The following is a 26,127-nucleotide window of genomic DNA, read 5'->3' as shown; positions in this document are numbered from 1 at the left end:
CCTGCAGAATTTGATGTGCGACAATATTTTACTGCTTTTAAGTGCTTCTCTATCCTATTAGTGAGCGAGAGGGGGTGGAGGGAGAGAGAGACTGTAGGAAAATTCCTACAAAGACTATATAGGAATACATACACTTTGCAACCTTATGTCCACGTTTTTGCATTCAAGAAAAACTCCCAGAGAGATCATGCTTCTTTAACATAAAAGGTAGACCCATTCCCTCTGATTGTCTGATTTGTTTTCTTTTACTCAGCTAACTTTCCAGGGCTGGAGTTTTATACTTTTTTCCTGATTTCAGCTTCTTCCACAGTTCCCATCTAGTGGTCCCTAGTTATGTTTTGGGATCACTGTAGATAAAATTTGTAAAGGGCATCGTGAAACTATTATGAGTTAGTATGCTAACGAAAGCAATTATATAACCCACGTAAACACATTATTGTTAGAGATTTAGGGGAACTGAGAGGAGAGGATCATTGCCACTTCCAACCAGATGGTAGTGGGGTACTCCAGCAGGGCGCCCCAGTTCTCATGAGTAAAACATTTCATGGTTAGTATGATGGGTTTATTGTCAGGAAGCTTGTATCCGCTCATGGTGTGTGTGTGTGTGTGTGTGTGTGTGTACGTGTGTCCATGTCCATATGCACATACCTACACGTGCATAATGATGACATTCAGCTCTCTGTTTCAGAGCTGAAGCTATTTTAAAAACTCACCAAATTCGAATAATTTCTCCAGAATAAATAAGGGGACTCCCGTCTTGTTACTTGTTACTTTTATTTACAAGGGAGATGAGGAAACAACCCCCCTCACCTTGAATTTTGGTAAGACTGTTTCTGAGAAAGGTTTGTAAACGAAATAGAGAATTTTTTAGAAATTTGAGGTCTACCTGGGAGTTTCCTTGGTTTTTTTTTTTTTTTCATATTCATAACAAAGTGATACATGATAAAACTCTAAGTAATTGAAAGAGTTAAAAGGTTTTTTGTGTTGGAAACATTAGATGAACAGATGGTATGCGCGTAGGTGGGAAAGCTATTATTTAAACAGAGGAGGGCTAGTGTATACTGGAAGGGCATAGATTTTTGAGGGTAGCTGGGGACTTAACATTGTGGGGGCCAGATTAATATATTTACTAGTGGACACGGTAGAAGCGGAAGCCAGAGCATATGGTCAGGAAGGGAGTTAACAGGCTGCTGACAAAGAGGAAGAATATGGCCGTTGAAGTAACCAAGGGGAGATGAGAAGTAGATAAAAATGGTTTTGAGATCCCTAAGGGCCTTGAGAACCTAAAAGAACCTCAGCTGATAAGGAAATCAGTTTGGCAATATTTATATTGTTAACCTTTGTCTGAAAAGTGTTCGAGAAGAGAATGAAGGAGGCAGCTCTGAATGACCACGCTGGGCTTTCACCAACACGCTGATAAGTGAAATGTGTCAAGGAAGTGAAAATCAGGTGAAGCCTCCAAGTCACGGAAGCAGGAAACCATAAAGAACACCAAGATGCGGAAAATCTGGTAGTAGATGCTAGATGATCAAACAGAAAGTGGGGCACTGACTTTACTTTTGAATGCGTCCATGTTCTTTTTTGTCCGTTTAAAAAACGAGTAGGTTTAGTAAAACAAAACAAAAAACACACAAAGAAACAAAAAGTTCCCGTAGTTATGTTGGAACAAGGTCCTTTTCCTGTTGTGTTTTTGGCTCGGTCTGGTAACTGGCCAAGTCACCTGCTGGCCAAGCCACTCTTCATCTGACAGGGGGTGGTTTTTGCCCTGCATGAACTTCAAACTGTGTTTGAGATTCATGAGGTCATATTTCTCAAGACATCTCCAAAGTGCTAGATGAATCCAAGGTGGGATCTCCAGTGTAACCATCAGTGGTATTTGTGGATGACTTCAGAGTTTACAGGCATTCTTGTTCAAGCTTTAAAATCAATTCTGGGGGCGCCTGGGTGGCTCAGTTGGTTAAGCGACTGCCTTCGGCTCAGGTCATGATCCTGGAGTCCTGGGATTGAGTCCCACATCGGGCTCCCTGCTCAGCGGGGGGTCTGCTTCTCCCTCTGACCCTCTTCCCTCTTGTGCTCTCTGTCTCTCAGTGTCTCTCTCAAATAAATAAAGAAAATCTTTAAAAAATAAAAAAAATAAAAATAAAATAAAATCAATTCTGCAGGGGCACCTGGCTGGCTTGGTCACTGGAGCATGTGACTCTTGATCTCGGGGTCATGAGTTCAAGCCCCACATTGGGTGTGGAGCCTACTTAATTAAAAAAAATAATAAAATAAAATCGATTCTGCGCCCTTTCGTGTGGGTGTGTGATTAATCAAAATATGAATTAGAAGAGAGAAACAAATGTATGAATTTTGTTATTGATTATTTAGGAGAAGGTCAATGCAGGAAAACACAAGATAGCACATACTCATACACAAACAAAAAACACAAAGAGGGCACCATATTTACCACTTCTTTTTTTTTTTTTTTTAAGATTTTATTTATTTATTTGACAGAGAGATAGAGAGCACAAGTAGGCAGAGAGGCAGGCAGAGGGAGAGGGAGAAGCAGGCTCTTCGCTGAGCAGGGAGCCCGATATGGGGCTTGATCCCAGGACCCTGGGATCATCACCTGAGCCGAAGGCAGACGCTTAATGACTGAGCCACCCAGGCGCCCCAAATATTTACTACTTCTTTAAACTGTATACTAAAAGTAAACATCTGGATGCCTCCCTGGCTCATTCGTGGAGCATGCGACTCTTGATCACTGGGTTCAAGCCCCATGTTGAGTGTAGAGATTACTTAAAAAAATAAAAATAGGAATGCCTGGATGGCTCAGTTGTTTAAGCATCTGCCTTTGACTCAGGTCATGATCCCAGTTCTGCATTGGGCTCCCTGCTCAGCAGGGAGCCTGCTTCTCCCTCTGCCTGCTTCTCCCACGGCTTGTGCTCTCTCTCTCTCAGATAAATAAATAAATAACATCTTTTTAAAAAATAATAAGTAAAAATAATAATAAACATCATGGAAGTGTTAGAAAGGTCCATATAGATCAGGGTTCCTATGCCTTTGTAATTCATGAACTCCATTGAGAATTGGATAAAAAAGTTTATGGACTGGGGTGCCTGGGTGGCTCAGTTGGTTAAGTGTCTGCCTTCAGCTCAGGTCATGATCTCAGGGTCCTGGGATCAAGCCCCGCATGAGGCTCTCCGCTCAGCAGGGAGCCTGCTTCTCCCTCTCCCTCTATGCTCTCGCTCTCTTTCAAATAAATAAATAAAATCTTTAAAAAATTGTATGGATTCCTCCATCCCCTCCTTAAGAAAAAAAAACTATATATATTATATAAAATATGTGTACTAGGGCGCCTGGGTAGCTCAGATGGTTAAGCGTCTGCCTTCGGCTCAGGTCATCATCCCAGCGTCCTGGGATCGAGTCCCGCGTCGGGCTCCCTGCTCCGCGGGAAGCCTGCTTCTCTCTCTGCCTCTCTCTCTCTCTCTGTCTCTCATGAATAAATAAATAAAATCTTAAAAAAATAAAAAAATAAAAAAATAAAAAAAATAAAATATGTGTACTATTATAAAAATATATGAGCATAGATTCCCACAGGGGCCATCTAGGTAACATAAATATGTGAATTGGGCCAAGTGCAGACAATAAAGAATAGGGATACTTGTGTCAAACTAGAAAGTAATGCCAAGTTAAGACAATAGAGAATGGTAGGGTTTGTGAAAAACTAGGATGCACATCCTCACCTAAACTAAATTCAAATTCTAAACAATTTCTAGAAAATAACACCTGCAAAATATAACACATTGGAGGTAAATTTGACTGCAAACCCCTGCGGTTTGCAGTTCTAGGCTCTTATTATATCTAAACACGGGGGTACTCTCATTTTTTGTCCCCAGGCGCGACAGCAAGCTCAAGTACGTCACCAAATGGCAGAGGACAGCAAAGCAGATTACTCATCAATTCTCCAGAAATTCAACCACGAGCAGCACGAATATTACCATACTCACATCCCCAACATATTTCAGGTAAGTAATTCAGGCTTCTCGGATTGGCTTTGCCTTTAGAGACACATGGCTTTGGAATCATGATTGCTGGGCTTATATTGAGTATTTAATATATTAATTCTAAATTTCCTCAAACTGAAGTCACTTTTGAAAGCATCCAGGGAGCGCCTGGGTGGCTCAGTCAGTTAAGCACTTGACTCTTGATCTCAGGGTCATGAGTTCAAGCCCTGTGTTGGGCTCTGCTCTGGGCATGGAGCCTACTTTAAAAAAAAGGGTATATATATATATATATATCAAGCATTGACTGGCAATAAGATGAAATATAATATTAATCTCAAGGTTAATCAGTGACCTTTCCAGATGTCCTCAGTTTGCACCTGCAGCCTTTCTTTGCTAGTCTTAGAAGTACAGTTCTTAGATTAGCACCCTCTTTGCTAAAAGGACCAATCAGATCATAAAATGCCAACTTAATTTTAGGAGTTCCTAGCAGAATTCATACGGTTGTAGAATTTGAACAAATGACAGTCCTTTTCTTTGGATTGTTTTTCTTCTGGCTACTTTAGGTTGTCAGAAATGGCATGAGAAAAGTTGTAGACATGTTCTCCCACTTTGGGAATCTTCTACAACTTGTGAACTGGGGTCCAGTTGTAGAAAAAATAACAAGTATCTGCTTCTTCATGTCTACACACACAGGAATCAAGAACCTCCAGCTTGTAGACGGAAGATACACAGTTACCTCTCAGCCTGTGTTGGGTTGAGACCATTAACCACACCAGGCTTTTGGTAGAGTGAAATACCCGATCAAAGGCGGAGGAGAGGTTTGAAATGTATCACCAAATGGTGTCAATGATAAAAGCACTTGAGCTTGGGGTTCTCACTGAAATTGGGATGGAATCCTATAAAGTATACATTTGGACAGCCTAACAACTCATAAAATATGTGTACAGCTGGTGAAGATGGAGGCAATAATGATAATGATCATGTAGCTCTAACCCTACCAATTGGCCTATTTCCATCCCAGACTATTTGTTTGAGGTAACAATGCCGCTGAAAACAACTTCCGTGAGTCATAGTGGACCAAATTAATTTCATACAAAATCTAATGTTGCAGAAAATACAGGAGATGGAGGAAAGGAGGATAGCGCGAATCGGGGACTCGATGAAGACCTATGCAGAGGTGGACCGGCAGGTGATCCCAATCATTGGGAAATGCTTGGATGAAATAGTAAAGGCAGCCGAATCCATCGATCAGAAGAATGTAAGTATTGTAGTTTGGACTTAATTTACAACGAAGGACTCCTGGTTCCATTATTTCTTTGCCGCCGTCCACAGTGACCTCACTGAGTCATCTCGAGATGGGTAGTTGCTTCCAGTGCTCACGAGTACTTTGTAGCAGTGGTAACACCACTTCTGAGTGTTCTGTTCAACTCTCGGTGTTTTGGATTTAGCTCTCAACTTTCTTTTCCAGAAAACACAGGTAAATCTGAGACATTGCAGAATTAAATTGTTTTCCTGTCAGTTGGCTGAGTAACTCCCCACACCGGGATCTGGTTCTTTAGGTCACTGTTGACATTTTGCAGACCAGATAATTCTTTTTTTTTTTAAGAAGAGCATGCAACTCTTTTTTTTTTTTAAGATTTTATTTATTTATTTGAGAGAGAGAATGAGAGACAGAGAGCATGAGAGGGAGGAAGGTCAGAGGGAGAAGCAGACTCCCCGCCGAGCAGGGAGCCCAATGCGGGACTCGATCCCGGGACTCCAGGATCATGACCTGAGCCGAAGGCAGTCGCCCAACCAACTGAGCCACCCTCTAGGGCACAATCGTCTGTCTGAGAACACTACTGAGGGCCAATGTCATTCATTTGGATTACTTTCCTAGAAACCTATTTCCCTCAACAAAAATATCAACTAGGACACCAGCAGGGTTTTACAAACATCTATTATTTTGCAAAACCAAATATTTAACAAAAAGCGATGTCATAAGTATTCTTTGTCATAAGAGCGTCTTAAAATGAGTCTAGGCAAGGGACCAAAGTGGTCTTTCCTGTATGAACATATCTTACGTATAGATTCTTCATTGCTGTAAGGACATTTTAGGTGTATTAACATATTTAAGGCCATCTGTGTAAAAAAATTGTTATCAACCCAATGTGCAGAAACACTTCCAAATGTGTTAACTAGTAAGTGTTTGTAGGAAGAACGGTTCCAGTAGCAGGCATATTTTTTTGATTTTAGGATTCCTTGATCTCTATTTTATTAACATCTATTCACCTGGAGCCTCCTTCTTCAGTGATTTCAGCTAACTTTTTTGAGGAAAATTACTAATGCTTATTGTGTTTCCCCCATAAAACTACATTATGCCAAGAAGTAGGTGCAGGTGATCAAACCATCCTTTCCTTACAATGAACATGTCTTTATTTGACGGTTTTATCTCCTTTAAGCATCTCCAAAGAGAGACAGTCCTTTTGCTGAACACATGTCTTGGTTGAGACACATGTGACTGGTCATGCATCCATGTAGTCCAGTTTCCCGTTTTCTTACCACCATTACCTCATTGATTTTGGACATCTCTGCATCCTCGGTTTCAGAAAAATCTTTTTTTTTTTAATTTCTTTTTTAAAAATAAAGATTTTTCTTTATTTATTTGAGAGCAAGAAAGCACGAGCAGGGGGAGGGGCAGAGGGAGAAGTAGGCTCCCTACTGAGCAGGGAACCCAACTTGGGGCTCTATCCCAGGACCCTGAAATCCTGACCTGAGCTGAAGGCAGATGCTTCACTGACTGAGCCACCCAGACACCCCTTGGACAAAGTCTTTTGGTGGTTCATAGATGCCTGGTTCATGGAGGGAGATCAAGAAATAGTCTTGGTGAGGCTTTCTCTCATCGCCCTATTTAAAATGTCAACAGTCACCAATGACTGTGGAGAGCGGTCTTTTAAAGGGAAATAATAATAGTGAGGTTTATAAGGTAAGCCTTCACCTCTGTTGAATCTTGACTTTTTTCCTTAGCCTCATTGACTTCTGGCATTGATTAAAATCTGAAACAAGCCTGATTTTAATTTCTTATATTAGAAGCTTGGAAATGTCTTTTTCCTTGAAACTTCCCAATTTTACAAGATCATGTCTGAATGATGGTTTCCCTTGAACAGTTTTACCTGGGAAATTGTGAGCACCCTAGATTTATAGGATATTTCTCCCATTATGGGAGCCTTGTTTTCCCATTTTATCACTGATCATTCTTTTTCACCTACGACTTTTATGTTGCTAAATACAACGGTCTTTTCTAAGTTTTCATTCAAGTTCTTTTTTTTGTTGTTTTAAAGATTTTATTTTATTTATTTGGCAGAGAGAGAGCAGGAGAGCACAAGCAGTGGGAGTGACAGAGGGAGAGGGAAAATCAGGCCCCCTGTCGAGCAGGGAGCCTGATGCATGGCTCGATCCCAGGACCCTGGGATCATGACTTGAGTCGAAGGCAGTCGCTTAATACCACCCAGGTGCCCCTTCATTCAAGTTCTCATTCAAGAATTTGAACTCTTAGCAGCACTAGCCCCCACTTGACCACCCTCCTATCTGCTGTTCCTTCACTTGATTCCCAGGAAACCATACTGTGATGGCTTTTCTCCTCACTGACTCAGTCTCCTTTGCTTGTTCTTGTTTTCCTTCTTCTTACCATTTAACTTGGGAGTACCCCTGGGCTTTGATCTTGGACCTGTGTACTCTCCGCATTCGCTCCTTAGAGTGATCCGTAGACCCTTGGAGCATTAAGTCCCATCTCAGCTCTGAATCACACATGTTACATTCCCAGCCTGGACCTGTCCCCTCCATGGCAGGTTCATACACTCAGCTGCCAAGTGGCTTCTCCACTTGGATGTCTACTACGTTCCTCAAGCTTAGCGTATCCAAAACGGAGCTCCCGATCTGTCTTGCCAAACCTGCACCTCCTTTAGTCTTCATTCTCTCCGTCATGGCATTTTCATCCTTCCGGTTGCATGGATCTTGGAGTCATCTTTGATACCCTCTTCTTCTGACATCTGCATCAATGTGTCAGCCAATCCTATTGGCTTTACTTCCAAAATATATTCAGAATCCACACAGCTCTCACCACCTCTATTGTTACCCTCCTGATCCAAGATCTCCATCCAGTTGGATTGTGCAGGAAGAGCCTGGATTACTGCAGGGGATGTCTAATGTCTCCCCACCTTTGCTCCCCACCCCATTCTTAACACAGAGACCAGAGGTGTTCTTTTACAGTAAGTCAGGTCACGTGTCTCCTCTGCTCAGAGCCCTCTGTGGGCTTCTGTCGTACAGGAAAAGTCAAAGCCACTGTGGCCTCAAAGTCCTAAACTATCTGGAACACCCTCCCTCCCCATTTATCTGTCTGACGTCACCTATTCTGTATTCTCCCCAGCGCTGTAGCCACAATGGCCTGCCTACTATTCCTAAAAAACTCACAAGTATGCTCCTACTGTGCTGTTCCCTTTGCCTGGAATATTCTCCCCATAGATATCTGCCTGGCTCACTCCCTCAGCCTCCTTCAGGGGTTTACCTGAATGAAGGTTTCATTTTGCTCTTTTTTGAGAATTCAAGGGTCAGATATTTCTTAATCCATACAGATCATCTTTCCTGGCACATTCCCTTCCTCTTTCTGAACATCCCTGCTCTGTTCTTGTGGTGCATCTCAAGTTTATCTTCTCTTGCAGATTCGGCTCCTAGCAAAGTTAGTTGTGGTCTTGCTGCTTTGATCTTTGCTATTTTTATTCTAGTTTTCCTTTGATCACACATGCTCTTTATCTCCGCCTCTTCGTGTTTTCATTTTGAGAAACACTGATGGTAATTTTATGAAATGGTTCCCTGAACATTTACTGAACACCTACTTCCTTCCATGCATGGTGTGCTCGCGACCCGCCGAGGAGAACCTCGAATTCGGAGAGGTTGCAGCCCTGCCCAGGGCCATATAGTGAATATGTCCATCTGGTTCCAAACCCAGGTTCTTCCCTTAAGGCCCCCCCACACACACCTTGTCCTTTTTATTTCTAAAGCAAGCACTGTTTCTGGCACATGTTTGAATCCACTCACTCACTTGCTGACTCATAAGTGCCAGGCACAGCTCTGAAGACAGAGACGGACAGTAACAAAATAAATGAGAACCTTATTTAGAGTGTTAAAACAGGATGAGCATTTGGGGGAAAATGAGGTAGGAAAGGATGCTAGGAAGTGCCTGAGGGGGTGGGGCTGGCTATTACACCAAGAAGTTACATTTGTGCAAAGACTTGAAAGAGGTGATTGAATAATTATTTAAATGGGATAGGAGGACAGAAAGCTCCCAGCTCTGTTAGCCCCCCCTCCAACAAACTAGATGTCCCCTCTCCCCCTTAAAGCAGTCTCAGAATCACATGATTACTTAGAAGTTCAAACTGGTTTATTTATGTATGGTTAATTTCCATTTAATCAAATGACTGTTTTCATTAGAGCACATCAGTGAGTCACTGGCACACCTGGGCTTGTAGATCTGCATCTGCTCGCGTATGTTTAACTGCATGTAACAAGAACCGTAGTGTCTTACACAAGGCCATTTGTTTTTCCTCTCACATAAAAAAATGTCTGCAGGCAGAGGGTCCAGCCCTGGCATGGACAGATGGTCTGTAAGTTCTCAGGGACTCAGGCTCCTCCTAGTTCACAGCTTTTGATGATGTGACCTTCAAACTCAGTATGGCTTCTGGAGCTCCAGCCATCACATCCAAATTCCAGAAAGCAGAATATAGAGAAGGACCCATGCCATCCCTTTAAAGAGTCTTCCTAAAATTACACACCATCCTGTCTACATCTCAGAGATCTCAGAGGTCAAAACTTAGGTGGCCACTTCCTGCTGCTCAGAAGGCTGGGGAATGAAGCCTTTAGGTGGGTGGCAAGGTGCCCAGCTTAAAATCAGGGTTCCTATTGCTAAAAGGGAAGGTAGTTGGCTGTTGGAAGATAATCAGCAGTCTGTGGCCCATCTACAAAGTAAGTAGTAGCTAAAATAGCTATGACATACCAAAATGTGGACTTATATTAAGAATTGAGATCTTTCCAGGGATGCCTGGGTGGCTTAGTTGGTTAAGCGTCTGCCTTCGGCTCAGGTCATGATCCCAGGGTTCTGGGATCGAGCCCCATATCGGGCTGCCTGCTCAGCAAGCAGCCTGCTTCTCCCTCTCCTGCTCCCCCTGCTTGTGCTCTCTCTCTCTCTCTCTCTGACAAATAAATAAAATCTTTAAAAAAAAAAAAATTGAAATCTTTCCAGATTGTCTTCTCTAGTGTTTTTTTTTAAGTCAGATGATCATTGACTTCAATGTTACTATGAATCACATGTGCTTTTGTAATACTTTATGTATACATCTATCTATCTATGACATCATGATTGTGATCGCCTTACACATTTATCTGCACCACCCGACCCCGAGAAAGATGTAGCACCCAAAGTTCCTAGCAGGGTGCACACCCTAGAATAGGCGTTCAGTTCATTGATTTATTCAGCATTTATTGCACACAGTTCTCACTGGGCACCATCTAGGTCTAGGGATACAGTAGAGGAAAAACAGACGAGAGCTTTGCATGTGAGTGGGGGAGGGTCTATGAACAAATGCATCCATAAGGAAAAATCATGCAATGAATTAATATCCCTGAACCACAATGAACCAAAGAAGTGAGAGAGATTATCTACTCTTTGGTTTGACTTTCTGTATGCTAAACTACCTTGGGGCGCCTGGGTGGCTCAGTTGGTTAAGCGACTGCCTTCGGCTCAGGTCATGATCCTGGAGTCCCGGGATCGAGTCCCGCATCGGGCTCCCTGCTCGGCAGGGAGTCTGCTCTCCCTCTGACCCTCCCCCCTCTCATGTGCTTGCTCTCTCTCATTCTCTCTCTCTCAAATAAATAAATAAATAATAAAAATCTTTAAACTACCTTAAGAACTCCTGGTGAGAACCAGACTTCTGTATTACTGTATTTTTCAAGGGAAGTGCATAACAGTAGCCCATTTTTTTCTGCTTTTAGCAAAGTCCTTCTTACTTAATATTTGATTCTCCAGCTGCGGAAAAATGGTTATTGAGAATATCTTTCCATCTCAGCTAGGTGTATACCTTTTCGAATAGTGCTTATTCCTTCTAATGATAAAAATATTACTAGAAAAAATCTGTTATTAATCAATATAGATAAAATTCTATAGATAACTATAGAGATACAATTCTTTACGATAGCATCTGTATGAAGCCATCAAAATTCGTTGTGTCGAAAGTATTTGCACGTGTTTGAATGCATTCGTGTTTGATGGGTGTAATTTCAGGATTCCCAGCTGGTAATAGAAGCTTATAAGTCCGGGTTTGAGCCGCCCGGGGACATTGAATTTGAGGATTACACTCAGCCGATGAAACGCACTGTGTCAGATAACAGCCTTTCAAATTCCCGAGGAGAAGGCAAACCAGAGCTCAAGTTTGGTGGCAAATCCAAAGGAAAGTTATGGCCCTTCATCAAAAAAAATAAGGTACTGATGGTTGGACCAGTGTGAAATGAGTTTTATCAAGTGTGGAGATTTTGACTTTCTCTGTTAGTCTTAAAAAACAAAACAAAACAAAACTTAAGAATGTAAGCCTGTATGTAGTTCACAGAATGCAAAAAAAGAGCTAGAATACTATTTTATTTTAAACCATGATTTCTCTTTGGTGGTGGTCCCTTTGCCATGGCCATTTGTCTTATTTCAGATGCACTGCCCCCTGACTTGTGTCACCCACACTAACACTGACCTCTACTGACCTCTCGGCCATTCCCCATCATGCCTTTCACTGCTAAGTCCGCTAGCCACCTGGTCCCCTCGGCTGGGAGAGAGGGCACTGTGCAAGATTTCTCTCTAACAATTTATCAGCAGCTCTGATTGAAATTGTTTCCACGGGTTAATAGCTTTGTTTTTGAATTCATGTTAACATGTACCTCCATGAACATTGTGCACTTTCTTTTGGTAGCGTGGTACATAGGTGCATGACAGTGTTAACCTGGGCGTCACATTACTGTGCTCTGCTGAGAATAACTGCATATTTAATTTTTCAAAGACTGTCTTGCTGTTTTGACAACCTTGGCATCTAAGGTCCTTTACGTTCTCTCATCAAGCTCTGGTGGTTTAGATGATTTAGAACTCTTTACCCTTCTGGCCTTAACTGGTTTAGCGTAACTAATCGGAAATGTAGTTTGCATGTGAGAGTCTGCATGAGCTTCTTGTCAGAGATTTCTTGCTCTTCTTCCATTGCTTTACTTACTAAAACCTCCACTTTTTGTCATATTCTACATGTTTTCTTTTGGACCATGGCCTAAATATTTAATCGTTTGTGTTTTACTTGCTTTGGATTTCAAATATTATTTGATGCTTATTTTTGTTTTGTGTCTTATCTTCTTGTTTCTGATTTTACTCTGTCACTGCTCCATCTTACATGTAGCTTATGTCCCTTTTAACATCCCCCCATCAGCCTCCCCCTCCTCCCCCTGCCTCTGCCTCACCCTCTGCTGTTCCCAACGGCCCCCAGTCTCCCAAGCAGCAAAAGGAACCCCTCTCCCATCGCTTCAACGAGTTCATGACCTCCAAACCCAAAATCCACTGCTTCAGGAGCCTAAAGCGTGGGGTAAGTTCTGCTCTGGAATCCCGTCTCTCTCGTGCGCTCTGAGTGCATGTGTCGTTCTGCATGACTTATTTTGTTTGTGAATGAATCCATTGTGTTTTTCCATAACACGAAACAGTAAGGACCTGGGATTCACCATAGCTAGAAAGAAGAACCACAATAGGAGGAGGAGAGAAGAAAGAAGGAAGCAGAATGGATGGAAAGAAGAAGAGAAAGCCAGCCAGCCGGCCCAGAGTCTTTTTGGTCTCGAGCACATGAAAGTCTTTTCTCTACTTCTCTTTTAAAACCTCTAAGTCATTAATATTCTACCTTGATTTTACCAAAAAAGGAAGCTTAGATTCAGTTTCTAAAGCCAACGACATCTGAGATGAGGAATTGGAAGTCACTGTAGACTCAGAAAGTATTTGCTTGATAATTACTGAAACAATGTGAGTGTCACAAAGATACTTCTCTCTGAGCTAAGCTTCGGGGTTCGAAGGGGAAATGGCACGAAGTTACAGTGGTTTCTTCAGCTGTGTTGGTGAACTTATAAGATGGTGATAAAATATCTGTTGGCTGGAAGAGACCTAATGCCGGCTTTATCTTTAGAGGCTGAGATAATAAGCAACTGACATTATTGAGCACTTACCATGTACCAGACTGTTCCATGGGACCATTTACTTTTCTTCAACTGCCCTGTGAGCCTAGGTACTACGACATCCTTATTTTCCTGATAAGAAAACTGAGGCCTAAAAAGATGAAGTTAGGAAGAGATAAAGCTCACTGTCTGAGGTTCTGTGAAGTCCACACTCAGGGAGCATCTGTTATAATATGGTTGACTCACGAGTGGATGTCCTTTAGATCCCAGCTTGCCATTCGAATCAGGATCACCTGTGCCAAATTCACAGTTTTGTGCAATTGATCCTGTAACCAAAAGGAGTTACCAGTTTGGTTTACAGTAAAAGATTGGAACAAAGTCGTTTGGAGGCTCCCAAATAAATCGAACTGATCAGTGTCGTCTAAGCCATCCCCAAATATCCTATATAATGAATAATGAGGCGTGGCGATCAAGAATAAACAGACATGTGTGCCCAGTAAGGTCTTTTATCCTGACCTGTGGGGACTGCAATACAGCGGCCGTGGGATGTGTTCTCGTACAAACATAATTTTTACTCTTCCCTTCCTTTGGGTAAGAAAGAAGGTAAATGTATAATAGCTGTGACTAAAACAAGGGGCAGCACATACACTAAAATTGGAACGATACAGAGATTAGCACGGCCCCTCAGCATGGATGACATGCAAATTCACGAAGCGTTCCGTATTTTAAAAATAAGTAAATAAATAGAATGAAGTACAACTCCCCCCCAATTCTTTATATGCAGAGTTCCTTTAATAAGGGAATCTCAACATTTTATGCAAAGAATACATATAGTTGGCGAAATTATCTTGTCTTAAGGTTTCCCAGCATATCAGGTTAAGAATTAGAAATGTAATTTCCTCAAGATTTCAAGAGAGCCATTGTTAGAAGGCAGAGTGTAGCTTCAGAAGTGGATGATGGATCGTGTTGAGCTCTATAATTAGATCTCAGTTCCTGGCTCGATCAGGCTGGCTTTTAAAACTCCCCGTCCATCCTACTTGCTCATGGAAGAATTTCCAACATCTGGCCAGGGTGTTTTTGCGACATTGTAAAGTTTCATGTTAACTGTCAGTCAGTTAACCCATCTCTCTGCCACTTGCAAAACCTTTACAGGGCACTCATTTATTATATTTCTAATAAGTACCTCTGCATGGTCTTTTGGAACCTCACGTAGAGTATGCTGAATATTTGTGATTGTTTACCATTTGTTTCTGTGTCTGTTTCATTCTCTCAACACTACACAGTCTGTTGGTTGCAAGTGGTTTTCCGAATCTGTGTTTCATGATGTTCTGTAAATGTTTAAGAAAAGACCAAAGAATGTCAGTAATCAATAAGTGTACAGGAAAGATGGCTAAGAAAAATATAACCCTTCAAACACAGTGAAATGAGAAACAAGTTATTATGATGATTTAGAGGAAAATCCCTCTTTTAAAAATTGTAATTAACAAAGTGAATTTTATTTCTTACTCTTTAAATCTGTGCTCAGCAAAAACTCAGTCAAAAATTTTTTTTCTCAATGCTTTGTTTTCCTGAGAGTTAACACGCACACGTACACATTCTAGAAGAATTAGTAAATAAATAGAAACACATTTCTGCTTCCTTCGTTTTGGGTCAGCCTGTTCTTAGTGAGGGTCAGATTTGAGGTACCTTCCTTCAGGAAGTAGAAGTGAACAAAAAAGAAAGAAAAAAAAAGAAGAAAAAGGAAATGCATCACAGAAGTAAAATTAGGAAGTTCAAAAATAAAAAACAAATCTGAAGTTTGGGAAATAAATTTGATTTTAAAGCAATCTCAACCCAGAAGGTACACGGATTACAGGGCCCATGATGAAAATGATATTGTCCTTATATTTCCTTTATTCTTATTTTTTAACTTTAAGACTGTTGTGCCAAAGGAAGGAAAAGTGTCCTAGAATAATAGATCTGTGATTTTAACACATCTTTTAATTTATTGTGTTTTGCAGCTTTCAGATCCAGGTTTCAATCCTTTGTTCCTATTATCCGAATGTGTAAATCCTAGGCAGACATTTCTTAGCATAGGCGATTTTGTGTCTAAATAATTAACCAGGATAAAATGTTTTTTTGTTGTGCATCATTGGCATCTGTAAGAAAATTTTGTTTCACTGAACATTTCTAAAGTATGCCACCTGAGCATTATTAACCATTTTCTCATCTTTACCTAAGTCAAGGAAAAATGAAAGTAGATAGTATGGTCTCGGTTTGCAATTTACAAATGTAATTTTGTTGTCTTAAGTTAAGATTTCTCTTTCTGCTCTGGGCAAGGGCCTTCTAAATCTAAAATATGGACCTAGCTCCCCTGTGTTTTAGAGTTCATTGCATGGAAAAATCCCACCGAAGTTGATCAAAAGGTTTGGAAAACCCTTACCGATTGTTTGTCAGATGTTACAATTTCATGGTTACTTTCATTTTGTTTATTTTATCTTGTTCTCTTGCTGATTATTGGCAGACTCAGTCTTTCAGTTTTCACAAAGAACTCATGAAGAGGACGATAGGGAAACCCACGTATGCTTTTGAAGCTAGGGACTATGTTGTAAGTTCACCTGGGACGGCCAGGGCATACAACCTAGCACAGGTACTAACCCCTATGACAGCACCAAGACCGGGGACCTGGCAGTGAAATTCCCCCCGGGGAGACCTGGACAGGGGAAGGGCCTCACTCTTAGCATAAATTCAACCCCAAGCTACTTCATCTGGAAAGCTTGGGTGGGAAAGGGAACCCAACTTCCCAAGAACAACCAAGCTGCCTCAAAATGCCAATGGACCGAGCTTGGCTCTGCCCCCCCCTCGCTGATCGTGACTGCCATCTGAGATGTCAGCGGGTGTGATTTTACGATGGGTGTGAATCTCACCCATAAACGCAGCCGCAGAGCGTGGTGCCCGGAGAAGGACACTCTTACACACGGCAGTTGTGTAGCTCGTACGAGGACCCACATCCCCGTTCGAAAGAGGTGGATCCGTCGGGGGGTTATGCCATGACGCTTGGAGAACCAAAACAATCACTGGGGCGTGAGCGAGGTCGTAGAGTAGTCACGTGACTTCCCACGGCCCTTCATTAAACACAGTTACTTGGATATTTATTTTCACTGTCCCCTTTCTTCGTACTTGAGGTTAGTACCTGTGACTGAGCAGTAACACATGGACCCGCTGGCTCTGTGACCCCCTCATGTGTTATTGACATGTGTGGCCCCCAAGCCTCTATACTTGTTGCCTGAAACTGACAGCTTTTTAGCTCCTCGGATGTCTCGCAATGCACTTAATGCAGTCTTCACAAGTATTCTCTTAAATGATTCGGTTCCTAATGTTAAATGATCTAACTGGTGGGCTTACAACTTAAGACCGAAAACCGGTGTAGGATCGTTACAAGAATACCACATCCCGTGATGGTGCTTCTTGTAGATGACCCATTGCTGTCCACTTCAGAACATTGAATCTGTCTTGAAAGTCCGGTACTTCCTGTGGGTCCTCAGATTTATTTGCAATCCTAATGACTCTTTTTTTTTTTATTATGAAGTGGTAATATTCCTATGCTATTAGTTTTGGTGTTAGAATGCTTCTTTGGGAACGCTTAAGAAAGAATATATAATTGATACATGCATATAAGTAACGGAAGTTAGCCGAATAGAGAACAGGTAGTATACGGAGTTCAAACGTCAGGTCTTTAGACAATAATGTGTGAGAAAACATTTGTAGGGGTAGTGTGCTTTGTAGGGAAGATATTTGCAAAGTTTTCTGCTGTGCACCCTGAGTGTTGTCTGTAAAACTCAAGTCGTGACAAACCGATCTGTGCTAAAGCTCACAGGAGGGGCCCACAAGAACAGTCAGGAGTGTGCATGTACGTACCTCGTTCTCCCAAAATTTTGTCTTACTGCTTCTTTCCTTAAAGTCTTTTTCCCCATAGGGGTGATTTCTTTAAAAGCTTGATGCCAATTTAAAAAGAAGTGTCCATTTTGAGTTCATCTTAAGAATAAGATTTTTAAAATCCGGTTAAGGAATTTTTAACACCCTGCACTCTCAATTTAAAATCAGAGGGCGCTTTCTTTGGTACTTTGTCTCCAACATATTTTTGATCCTGCTGCAGCTGCCTGAACTTTTAGGATTGATGACAGCTAAGTAAAAATTCACCGCGCTCTCAAAACACTGCTTTCCAGCCATAGAGCATGTCTCACCTGTTAACGAAGAGCCACATGCTTCTTTTTTTCTATTTGGAGATGCCTTTTAATCTGTTTTGTGCCCAGTAATCGCTCTACCTTTGCTAATCTCCAGGCCCAGCAAAATTGCACCAGCTGTCTCCTGATAATTGTCAGGAAACCCATAGCAAGGAGTACCCCTGGGTAGTTGAGATAATTGGCTCTCTGTTTCCTAACAGTAACTTTCAGGGCAGCTACCCCTGTTAGTTCCCCAAGTGCTGTGTAAGCCCCGTGGGTAGGGCTCAGAGTGGATGGAGAGCCCCTGAATACACCTTCCACCGTTCCGGGGCATGGTTAGCGGTGCCAGAGTGTCATCCTGCCTCCAGCCTGGTGCAGAGAGGCTTTCGGGATCCTGCAGATGGTTTCCTAGAGCAACTTCCAGCCCCTAGTTACCTGTTCACCCATTCAAGAGTTTGCCTTCATGCCTTCGAGAAATGCCAGTGTTCGCATTTATTAGAGTTCCTCAAGATAAATACATTACTTGTACATTGTGGAAACAATTGCTCTTGAGACGCCCCCTGTAAGTAAAACTCTCCATGTGAAACGTGGTGAACAAAAGGCGATGTGACTCTTTTTGTCTTTTATTATCAGCATGTGTCACCAACTGCAAACTTATTTTAGCTAATATCCAGGCTGATGTGATCCACACAGAACTGTGAACAGAAACTCTCCTTTTCTATCTTTATTCTTTGCCCTGGCAACGTGGCAGCTAAAGGAAGGTTTTGGCAGGGGCCAGCCCCTCTTGTGAACGTTTGCACAGATCTACTGCAAGTCATTTTCACAAGCGACAGGTGAATTTATGTGTTATGTTAATACGATGCAACTGACCAAATTCCTCTTCTTCTGATGTGTTGTCTCTCTTTCTTTTTTTCCCATTACCTCTTCAATTTTTACGTGAAGCTTTCTCTCAAGCTGGTAAGCACAATTATTCTATGCATGTCCCGAATCTAATCAGGTTTTTTGGTGTATGTTTCTGTTGCGTGTGCTTTCGTTGGTGTTTCTTCGTTAGACCTTTGCAATCCAAAGGTCCAGAATCTACGAGGGGCGATCTTAATCTTTTCAAGTTGCTAAGAAAATTAACGCTTAACTCATGATTTGGTTTCCTTTCTTATTTGGGCCTTAAGAGGAGGACAGATGTTAATAAACTTTATTTAAATGTGAGCATAAATATAAATATTCGATATCGGGGAGTTTATTTATTGGATCATTTGGAATAAAAGTAAATTTAACAGCTAAAGATGCTCCTCCCTGGGAGCCACAGAAGCAGATAAAAAACACGGAAAGCCTGAGGGAGATGTGCAGGAATGGTGCCAGTCTCAGACTCAGGTCCAAGGCAGCCTGCAAGATTCGCAACCAATGGGATCTTGAAGTTGCAACATAAATACGTGGGTGCCTTGTGCATAGCTGATTTAAGAAATCACAAGATGACTTTATGGACAGTTAAAAGAGCCTCCTAAGCCTTTCTAAAATAATTTACTTAGTATTCTACGTTGTTCCTACCTAATTGCATAGCCCTAGTAAACAGACTAATCATTAAACTTATTAAAAGAAACCCTTAACTCTATAACCCCTAACTATACTTGAGATATGTGTAAGTTCTCAACACCACAGCTGAGAATGTCCTAAAATTATGGACAGTGATAAGCTGCAACAATTCAACCAGGAATGAGGTCAGCTACTTTATGCACTGCTGTTGATGATGCAGGATAATAGTTTCTGGCTGTCCTGATATACACATTTGTATGTGTGTACATGGATACATATATGTGTGGATATCCAGAATTTTTTCAACCTGACTCAGTATTTGGCAACCAACCCAACCCTAGAGAAAACAAGTATTTCATTAAATGGAACATTTCTTAGACTGTGAAATAAAATCCCCAGACGAGTCCTTAATTAAGGTCTCTACGAGAAGGAAAACATTCTAAATGTTTCAATGAACTGCGTTCGGTGGCAGCATGAATTTGGGAGAAACTGGATCAATTAAGTAGGAGTCTCTCAGGTACCAGGGTTTCTTCTTTGCCCTTTCTGTATTTCTTCTTTTGCTGAGGGGCTAGCAGCAAAAGCTAATAGTATTAATAAATTAGGCGGTCTTTCTGTCTGAGATAAAAATCATTTGACCAACCTGGTATTGAATTGTTGCTTTATACCATTACTTGGAAGCCAGTAAAAAAGTGAAGCATTGCCTGGGGTGAAAAAAAAGTGTGAACTCTCAAGAAGCAGCTCATGCTTGTGCTATTGGGGAGAGATGCTCAGAAGCAAGCGTTTGAGTCCGGAAGTGTGAAACAAGGTCCTCCTAGAGGCTTAGCCACTTAAAATATCCATATACGCATTGACCCCCTCTTGCAAAACCAGCGCCACCTCTGGGGCCAGTCTCTTTCCAAACTGGGCCACTCCAAAGATTTCAGAAAGTCTGCTCTGACTCAAAGCTAGAAATATAAATTCCTTCATGGCAAAATGAATCATAGGTCAGAATATGGTTTAAAATAATCCAAGCCTTAATGGCATTTTAAGGTGCTTCCAGACACCTGACGCACCTTTGGATCTAGAAGAAGCCGTGACCTGAATCTCCAAGGGCAATGCAAAGTTTGAGGCATGGTTCGCGAGATTAGTTTCTAGATAACAATACAGAAACACAGACTACCTATTGAAAGGGACCTAATTCGTTCATTTATTATTTAATGGGTTTTAGTTCTCGTAAATAAAGTTAAATTTTTTGCTGTAGAGGGTATCTGTTAATAAGTCGCAAGTGCTGTTTATACACTGCAAACCTTACACCTGCTCACAGTCTACACCTGTGTCCCATATGGTAGGCACCCATCGCGTGTGCCTATTTAAATGTTCGTGAATTAAAATCCAATAAAAACGTAAAATTCAGTTCCACAGTTGCACTGGCCGTGTTTCAAATGCTCAGTAGCCATGTGTAGCTACCGTATTCACCAGTGCAGAGATGAGAACTTTTCCATTCTTTGTAGAAAAAATTCTTTGGGGCTCCTAGCCCGTCGTTAGGCTTCGGAACTATTGACGAATTAACACTGAGCGCTCCCTGGATTTCCCGGCTTCTGAAGCAGCGCGTCTTTTATTTTGTTGCATTCCAGCACCTAAAAAACAAAACAGAACAATCCCCTGAATTTTGGAAAACATGCTCATGTGATTTAAGTAAAATCAGCATGAATACAAGGTATTGTGCTTTCAGGCTCGGTGACGGAGCTGAGCGAAGTGAAAAGCACACGGTTCAGGCTCCAGTATTCCAACACGATAATCACATAGGGGACAGAAAAAACGAGCCTGATTTATTTCTACCCTGAAGATGAGTTTGGTTCATCTCAGCTTTAGAGGCAACTGAGCTTGCTTGGCTTGCCATGAGGGACTAGCCGCTTGTGTTGTGGTTTCACTCATCTCTCCCTCTCTTTCTCTTACGCACGGACACACGTACACACGCCCGCACGAGTCTAAGAACATCAGCTGAAAGGCCTGTGCGTGGCCTTCGGCTAAACTCGGCTGCCTCACACGCTCCCAGCACAGCCCTGGCATTCTGTCCTAAGCAGCCAAGGAACCTGGTCACAAGCACTATGTCAGCTGCTTGGCAAATTCAGCTCAGTTTTGGAATTATATTACCCGGGTCCTCTCTTCCACCCACGCCCCCAAGCCAGCCTGTTTCATTGGTTCGAAAGTAAAATCTCTTCTAAAATTCCTTGGCTTCTCCCTGGTGATTGAATAGGTTTCTCTTTCTTTATGAAAATCGCTTCATTGAAGCAAAGGCACTTGATCACCGACCTCTTCAGCCGCAGCTTCTGACACGTAAGCATCTGCAGGAGTCTGGAAGCTCGCTGTTGATGTGTTCTACTGCAATCGTCTGCACCGAGGAAAGCTACTAATTGTTTCTGAAAGGGGATCAAGATATCCAAATAGGCTCCTTCTGCTGGATTGGAAACAGCTGGCTTGGATTTCGGGCGCTGGGAAGTTGGTGTGGAGGTCGGGGGGCGCATTCTATGTGGATTTGCTGAGGTCACCCTACAGATGTCAGAAAGGAGTGACCAGACTTGGAGAGGCCGCGGAGGGGAGAGTGCAGGGGGTGGTGGAGGGGAGAGAGGGGGAGAATAGATGTTTTAATGTCCTTCCCCCCACCACATTCTCTGAGGAACCAGACGTCCCATCTGTCACTTGGTGGGGATGGAAACTTTTGGCCTCAGCCTGTGTGGCGAAGTGGAAAGACTCCGAGTAGGGAGTAAAACAGTGCCTTCGACATGAGACCGTTGATGATGGGGGCACTTGTCCCTGTGTTGTATGAGGGAGCAGAAACCTCAAACTTCCTTCACGCTCCAGTGTTGGCTACCAGCACTGACGGGCAAGTGAAGAATCTGCCTCAGAATTTGTTTTTCATCGATTCTCTTGGGGGGGGGGCAGAATTTTTTCTTCCCCTCCCTCCTCCTGCAGCCTTGCTCCTTGCCTTGGCGGAGGTGGTTTGGCCAGCAAGCCTGGACCCCGAACCGGTGTGTGGGACTTTTTTGCAGTTTGCATGCATTGATCTTGCATCTCAGCTGGGTGTCGTGGGAAAGAGTTTCCCTTTAGTTCATGAGAACACATGCAGACATCTGCATCCCCTGGTGTCTGGGGAATGTGTCCTGCGGGCTTCACTCGGTGTCTGTCCTCAAGGAGGAGCGCCGGCTCATGCCTGTTTGCATTTGCAGGGCGCCACGCCAGAGGATTTCAGCAACCTCCCGCCCGAGCAGAGAAGGAAAAAGCTGCAGCAGAAAGTCGATGAATTAAATAAAGAAATTCAAAAGGAGATGGATCAAAGGTAGAGTGGAGCGATACTACTTATTTAGAAATTCAGGTTCAGTGTGGAAAGATGGGAAATCCTAAAACAGCCTCAAGAGAAGTGATTATTTCAGCCGTGTGTTTTTTTCATGGAGGGTCTACTGGATGGCTTCATTTCAGATCGGGAGAATTCTTTTAACAAATAGGTTTTACTCTCAGTTTGGAGAACAAAATACATTTGGCTATCTTTTTTTTTTTTCTGTATTTCTGTACTTTTAAATTTTGATTTCTCTTTAAGTTTTAAATTTTAATTCCAGTTATATTAGTTTCAGGTGTACAATATGGTGGTTCAACACTTCTACACATGACTCGGTCCTCGTTACGATAAGTGTCCCCTTAGTCTCCTTCACCTGTTTCACCCATCCCCCACCCTCTTCTTTTTTTCTTAATCTTACGTATGTAGCTGAGTTTTTTGTACAAATGAGGAAGAGATACGTGGTGTGAATCCTGCCCCCTTCCCTTGCCCCACGTTCTAGCTTTGGGTCTAAAATGTCCTTGTCTTTCTGTTTGAGGATAAGTGACAGCCAACCTTTCCAGAGGTTCCCGTGTCTCCTTATCTTGTTATAGAGCGTACTGATAGTGTCTAGAAAACAGATCATAGTATGTCTTATTACACACACACCACCGGCCATCAGAGTTATGACGTTTGCCTGCTCTTAAGAAGCTTCTGCATCAGGATCCCACTGCTGGGGTTCCTGGTTTTCTGAGCTGTTTTGTAAGTTTGATCCCAGGATGGTATATATGCAAAAAATAATAAGAAAAGATTTGATATCTCTTCATTTGCGCTTCCCTTCCCACATTTATAACCTGTAGATCTTTTCTGTCACTTAGGGGTTACTTGCTAATGAATCTGATTGAAAAACCACTTTATTATTTGTCTCTCACCTTATAAATTCTCAGAGTGAATTAGGTGAATCATTCATCTATTTGAGATTTTCTAAAAGATAACTTGAGATTTTGTGCTCTGTACACAGGCCAAAAAGTGATTCTACATAAATTTAGTTATGGCGGGGACACCTGGATGGCTCAGTTGGTTGAGCGACTTTGGCTCAGGTCATGATCCCGGAGTCCTGGGATCGAGTCCTGCGTCAGGCTCCCGGCTCAGCAGGGAGCCTGCTTCTCCCTCTGGCTCTCTACCGTCTCATGCTGTTTCTCTCTCTCTCTCAAATAAATAAATAAAATCTTTAAAAAAAAAAAATTTAGGGTGCCTGGGTGGCTCAGTTGGTTAAGCGACTGCCTTCGGCTCAGGTCATGATCCTGGAGTCCCGGGATCGAGTCCTGCATTGGGCTCCCTGCTCAGCGGGGAGTCTGCTTCTCCCTCTCCCGCTCCCCCCTCTTGTGCTCTCTCTCTCACTCTCTCTCTCAAATAAATAAATAAAATCTTTTAAAAAAAATTTAGTTACAGCGAAGCTGGGGTTAAAATTTGGTTATGCAAAAAGCCAAGAAAAACAAAATTGGGGAGGCAGTACAGTTTAGTACATGGCAAAAGAAAAGTAGTTGCTTATTCGTTTACTTCTGGTAGAGCAACTCCTGAAAAATGGGTGGTTTTATTTATTTTTATTTTTTATTTTTTTAGGGCGAGAGAAATCGTGGGGGTGGGGGCATACAGAGGCATAGGGAGAGAGAGACTCTCAAGCAGACTCCACACCCAGTGCAGAGCCCAATGCGGGGCTCAATCCCACGACCCTGAGATCATGACCTGAGCCGAAATCAAGAGTCAGATGCTGAACCGACGGAGCCACCCGAGCGCCCCAAATGGGTAGTTTTATAAACCCTGGTACAGTGCATAACAAACAGCGCATATAATTAACTTCGGTTTTGTTTTGTGTTAGAAATACACCTCATGAGATGAAAATTTTCTTTATCCTTTTTATTACATGTGGGACCATATATAAAAAGGGTCATGTATATATAAACCAGTTAAATCTCAGGGTGTTGAATAAGTAATATTCTGTATGGGAGTAAGAAGTTCTGGCTCGGGTATCTGAAACGACATTGAAGAAGGTCGTGGACACTATTGTCCAATAGTTATACAGAAAAATTTCTCTGCCACTTGGGTGACTTTATTGAGCATTTACTGTGTACAAGGAAGTATCCTAGATCCTGGGAATAAAGCGATGAACAAAACACATGAAAACCTCTGCTCTCATGCAACTTACATTTTGTACAAGAGGGACAAGGCAGGACTAATCAAAAGCACAAAGTGTGAGGGCAGATTTAAAACACCCTGGGGTTAGAGGTGCCCGGCTGGCTCAGTCAGAGGAGTGTACGACTCTTGATCTCCAGGTTGTGGGTTCGAGCCGCACATGGCATACAGAGATGACTTAAATAAATAAAACTTAAAAATAAATTAATATACCCTGGGCTCAAACCTGGTTCCGCCTATTTCTGTTGCAGACTTTGGATAAGCTTCTTAACCTCTTCTTGATCTTAACCTCTTAACTTTACCTCGGTTTCCTCATCTTGAAAAGGAAGTTAATAGTGAGGATTAAATGTGTCAGTGTATGGAGGTGCTTGGACCAATGCCTGGCACATAGTGTGTATAAAATAAAATGAATATGTTCAGTGTCAACAGACTACATGTCCCAATTAGATTTTCAGACTGAAAAACAAACAACCCAAAATCCACCTGTATGCTACCTACAAAAGGCACATCTAACTCATAAGGTATAAAAAAATAACATACCTCATAAGGTATAGACAGATTGAAAATAAAAGAATGGAAAAAGATATACCACCCACGCACTGGTTGACCAGTGCCAGCCAGAGGAAGACTGACTTTCAGGCCAAAAAAACCCTCAAACTTTTAAGCTCAAGAAGGTCAACTTCATAACATTAAATGCTTTGAGTAACAAACAGCCCAGTTTAAAGCTGTAGGACTGTCTGATCTCAAGACATAAAAAAGGTTATACTATTAACCCTTTGCCATGAGTATGTACAAGAAATACAAACACATCACTGTTGGGGGAGATGTTTAATGCACTTCTCTGAATAACTAGTAAAACAAATTAACAGATTCAGGGTAGAATATTTAAATAATATAATTGACAAAATCGACCTCAATCATGTCTATCCAATAATTGCATGGTGCACATTCTTTTCAAGCACACACACAACATTTCCAACAATTGAGCATATCCTGTTTTCATAAAGCAAATCTCAACAAACATCCAAGGGTAGACACCATTCTAGGTGTGTTCTCTGAAGCCTGCAGTAAAGCTGGGTACCAATAACAAACATTTAGAAATTAAGAAATGTAGCCCTAGATAACTCAAAGACTAAAGAGGAAATCATAAGAGACATTGGAAACACATACCTGTACCCCTGAAACAAATAATACATTATATGTTAAAAAAAAAAAAAAACACACTGACAGCACAACAAAGAGGAAAAAAAGAGACATTGGAAGATACTGGAGCAGAGCTGAACCTGAACCCATATTATACATCAGTTACTGGGCTGTCACTAAGGCAACACTCATAAAGGGAATGATACCCTTCCATATGTATTAAAAACAAAAAACACTAAACATCAGTGAGCTAAGTGTCCATCTCAAGAAGTTAGAAAAAGCACAGCAAATTGAACCAAAGAAAACAGAAGCAAGAGTGTAAATTAGTGACATAGAAAAACATACGCACTCAACAAAGAGGATCAACAAATCCAAAAGTTGGTTCCTTGAAAAGATGAACAAAATTAAACTTCTGGAGAGACCTACCAGGAGAGACAGGAGGAGAAGAATCAAAGGTAATGAATCTCGACAAGTCTTGCGAGAAGTTTTGCAGAGAGGTAGGACAGTAGCTCGAGGTGTAGGCATAAAGTCAAGGGAGGAATTTGGTAAAGGCAGACACTACAGCTTGTTTGTA

General features: G+C 42.0%; 1 protein-coding gene and 1 non-coding gene across 11 annotated transcripts in view; both read left to right on the top strand.

Annotated features, from left to right (window-relative positions):
• Positions 1-26,127, top strand: part of FNBP1 (formin binding protein 1) — a 140,865-nt gene that overhangs the window by 102,598 nt on the left and 12,140 nt on the right. For 4 of the 10 annotated variants that reach the window (XM_045883336.3, XM_045883337.3, XM_045883334.3 and 1 more), the window contains exons 7-12: positions 3,882-4,010; positions 5,101-5,247; positions 11,302-11,499; positions 12,443-12,625; positions 18,344-18,358; positions 22,135-22,244. In XM_045883336.3, coding sequence (XP_045739292.1) covers positions 3,882-4,010; positions 5,101-5,247; positions 11,302-11,499; positions 12,443-12,625; positions 18,344-18,358; positions 22,135-22,244 — 782 coding nt within the window. The remainder of the gene's footprint in view (positions 1-3,881; positions 4,011-5,100; positions 5,248-11,301; positions 11,500-12,442; positions 12,626-18,343; positions 18,359-22,134; positions 22,245-26,127) is intronic. The other 6 variants (XM_054509461.2, XM_054509462.2, XM_045883339.3 and 3 more) reach the window with 3 other exon arrangements.
• Positions 13,820-13,927, top strand: LOC123850322 (U6 spliceosomal RNA). The gene has a single exon (XR_006792288.1). It is a non-coding gene; the product is annotated as a U6 spliceosomal RNA (small nuclear RNA).

The sequence above is a fragment of the Mirounga angustirostris genome, unplaced genomic scaffold (assembly GCF_029215605.1).
Source record: "Mirounga angustirostris isolate CCGP_5_RB_7025 unplaced genomic scaffold, mMirAng1.0.hap1 SCAF_15, whole genome shotgun sequence".
Taxonomy (NCBI): Eukaryota; Metazoa; Chordata; class Mammalia; order Carnivora; family Phocidae; genus Mirounga; species Mirounga angustirostris.
This window is presented reverse-complemented; position numbering and strand designations above follow the sequence as displayed.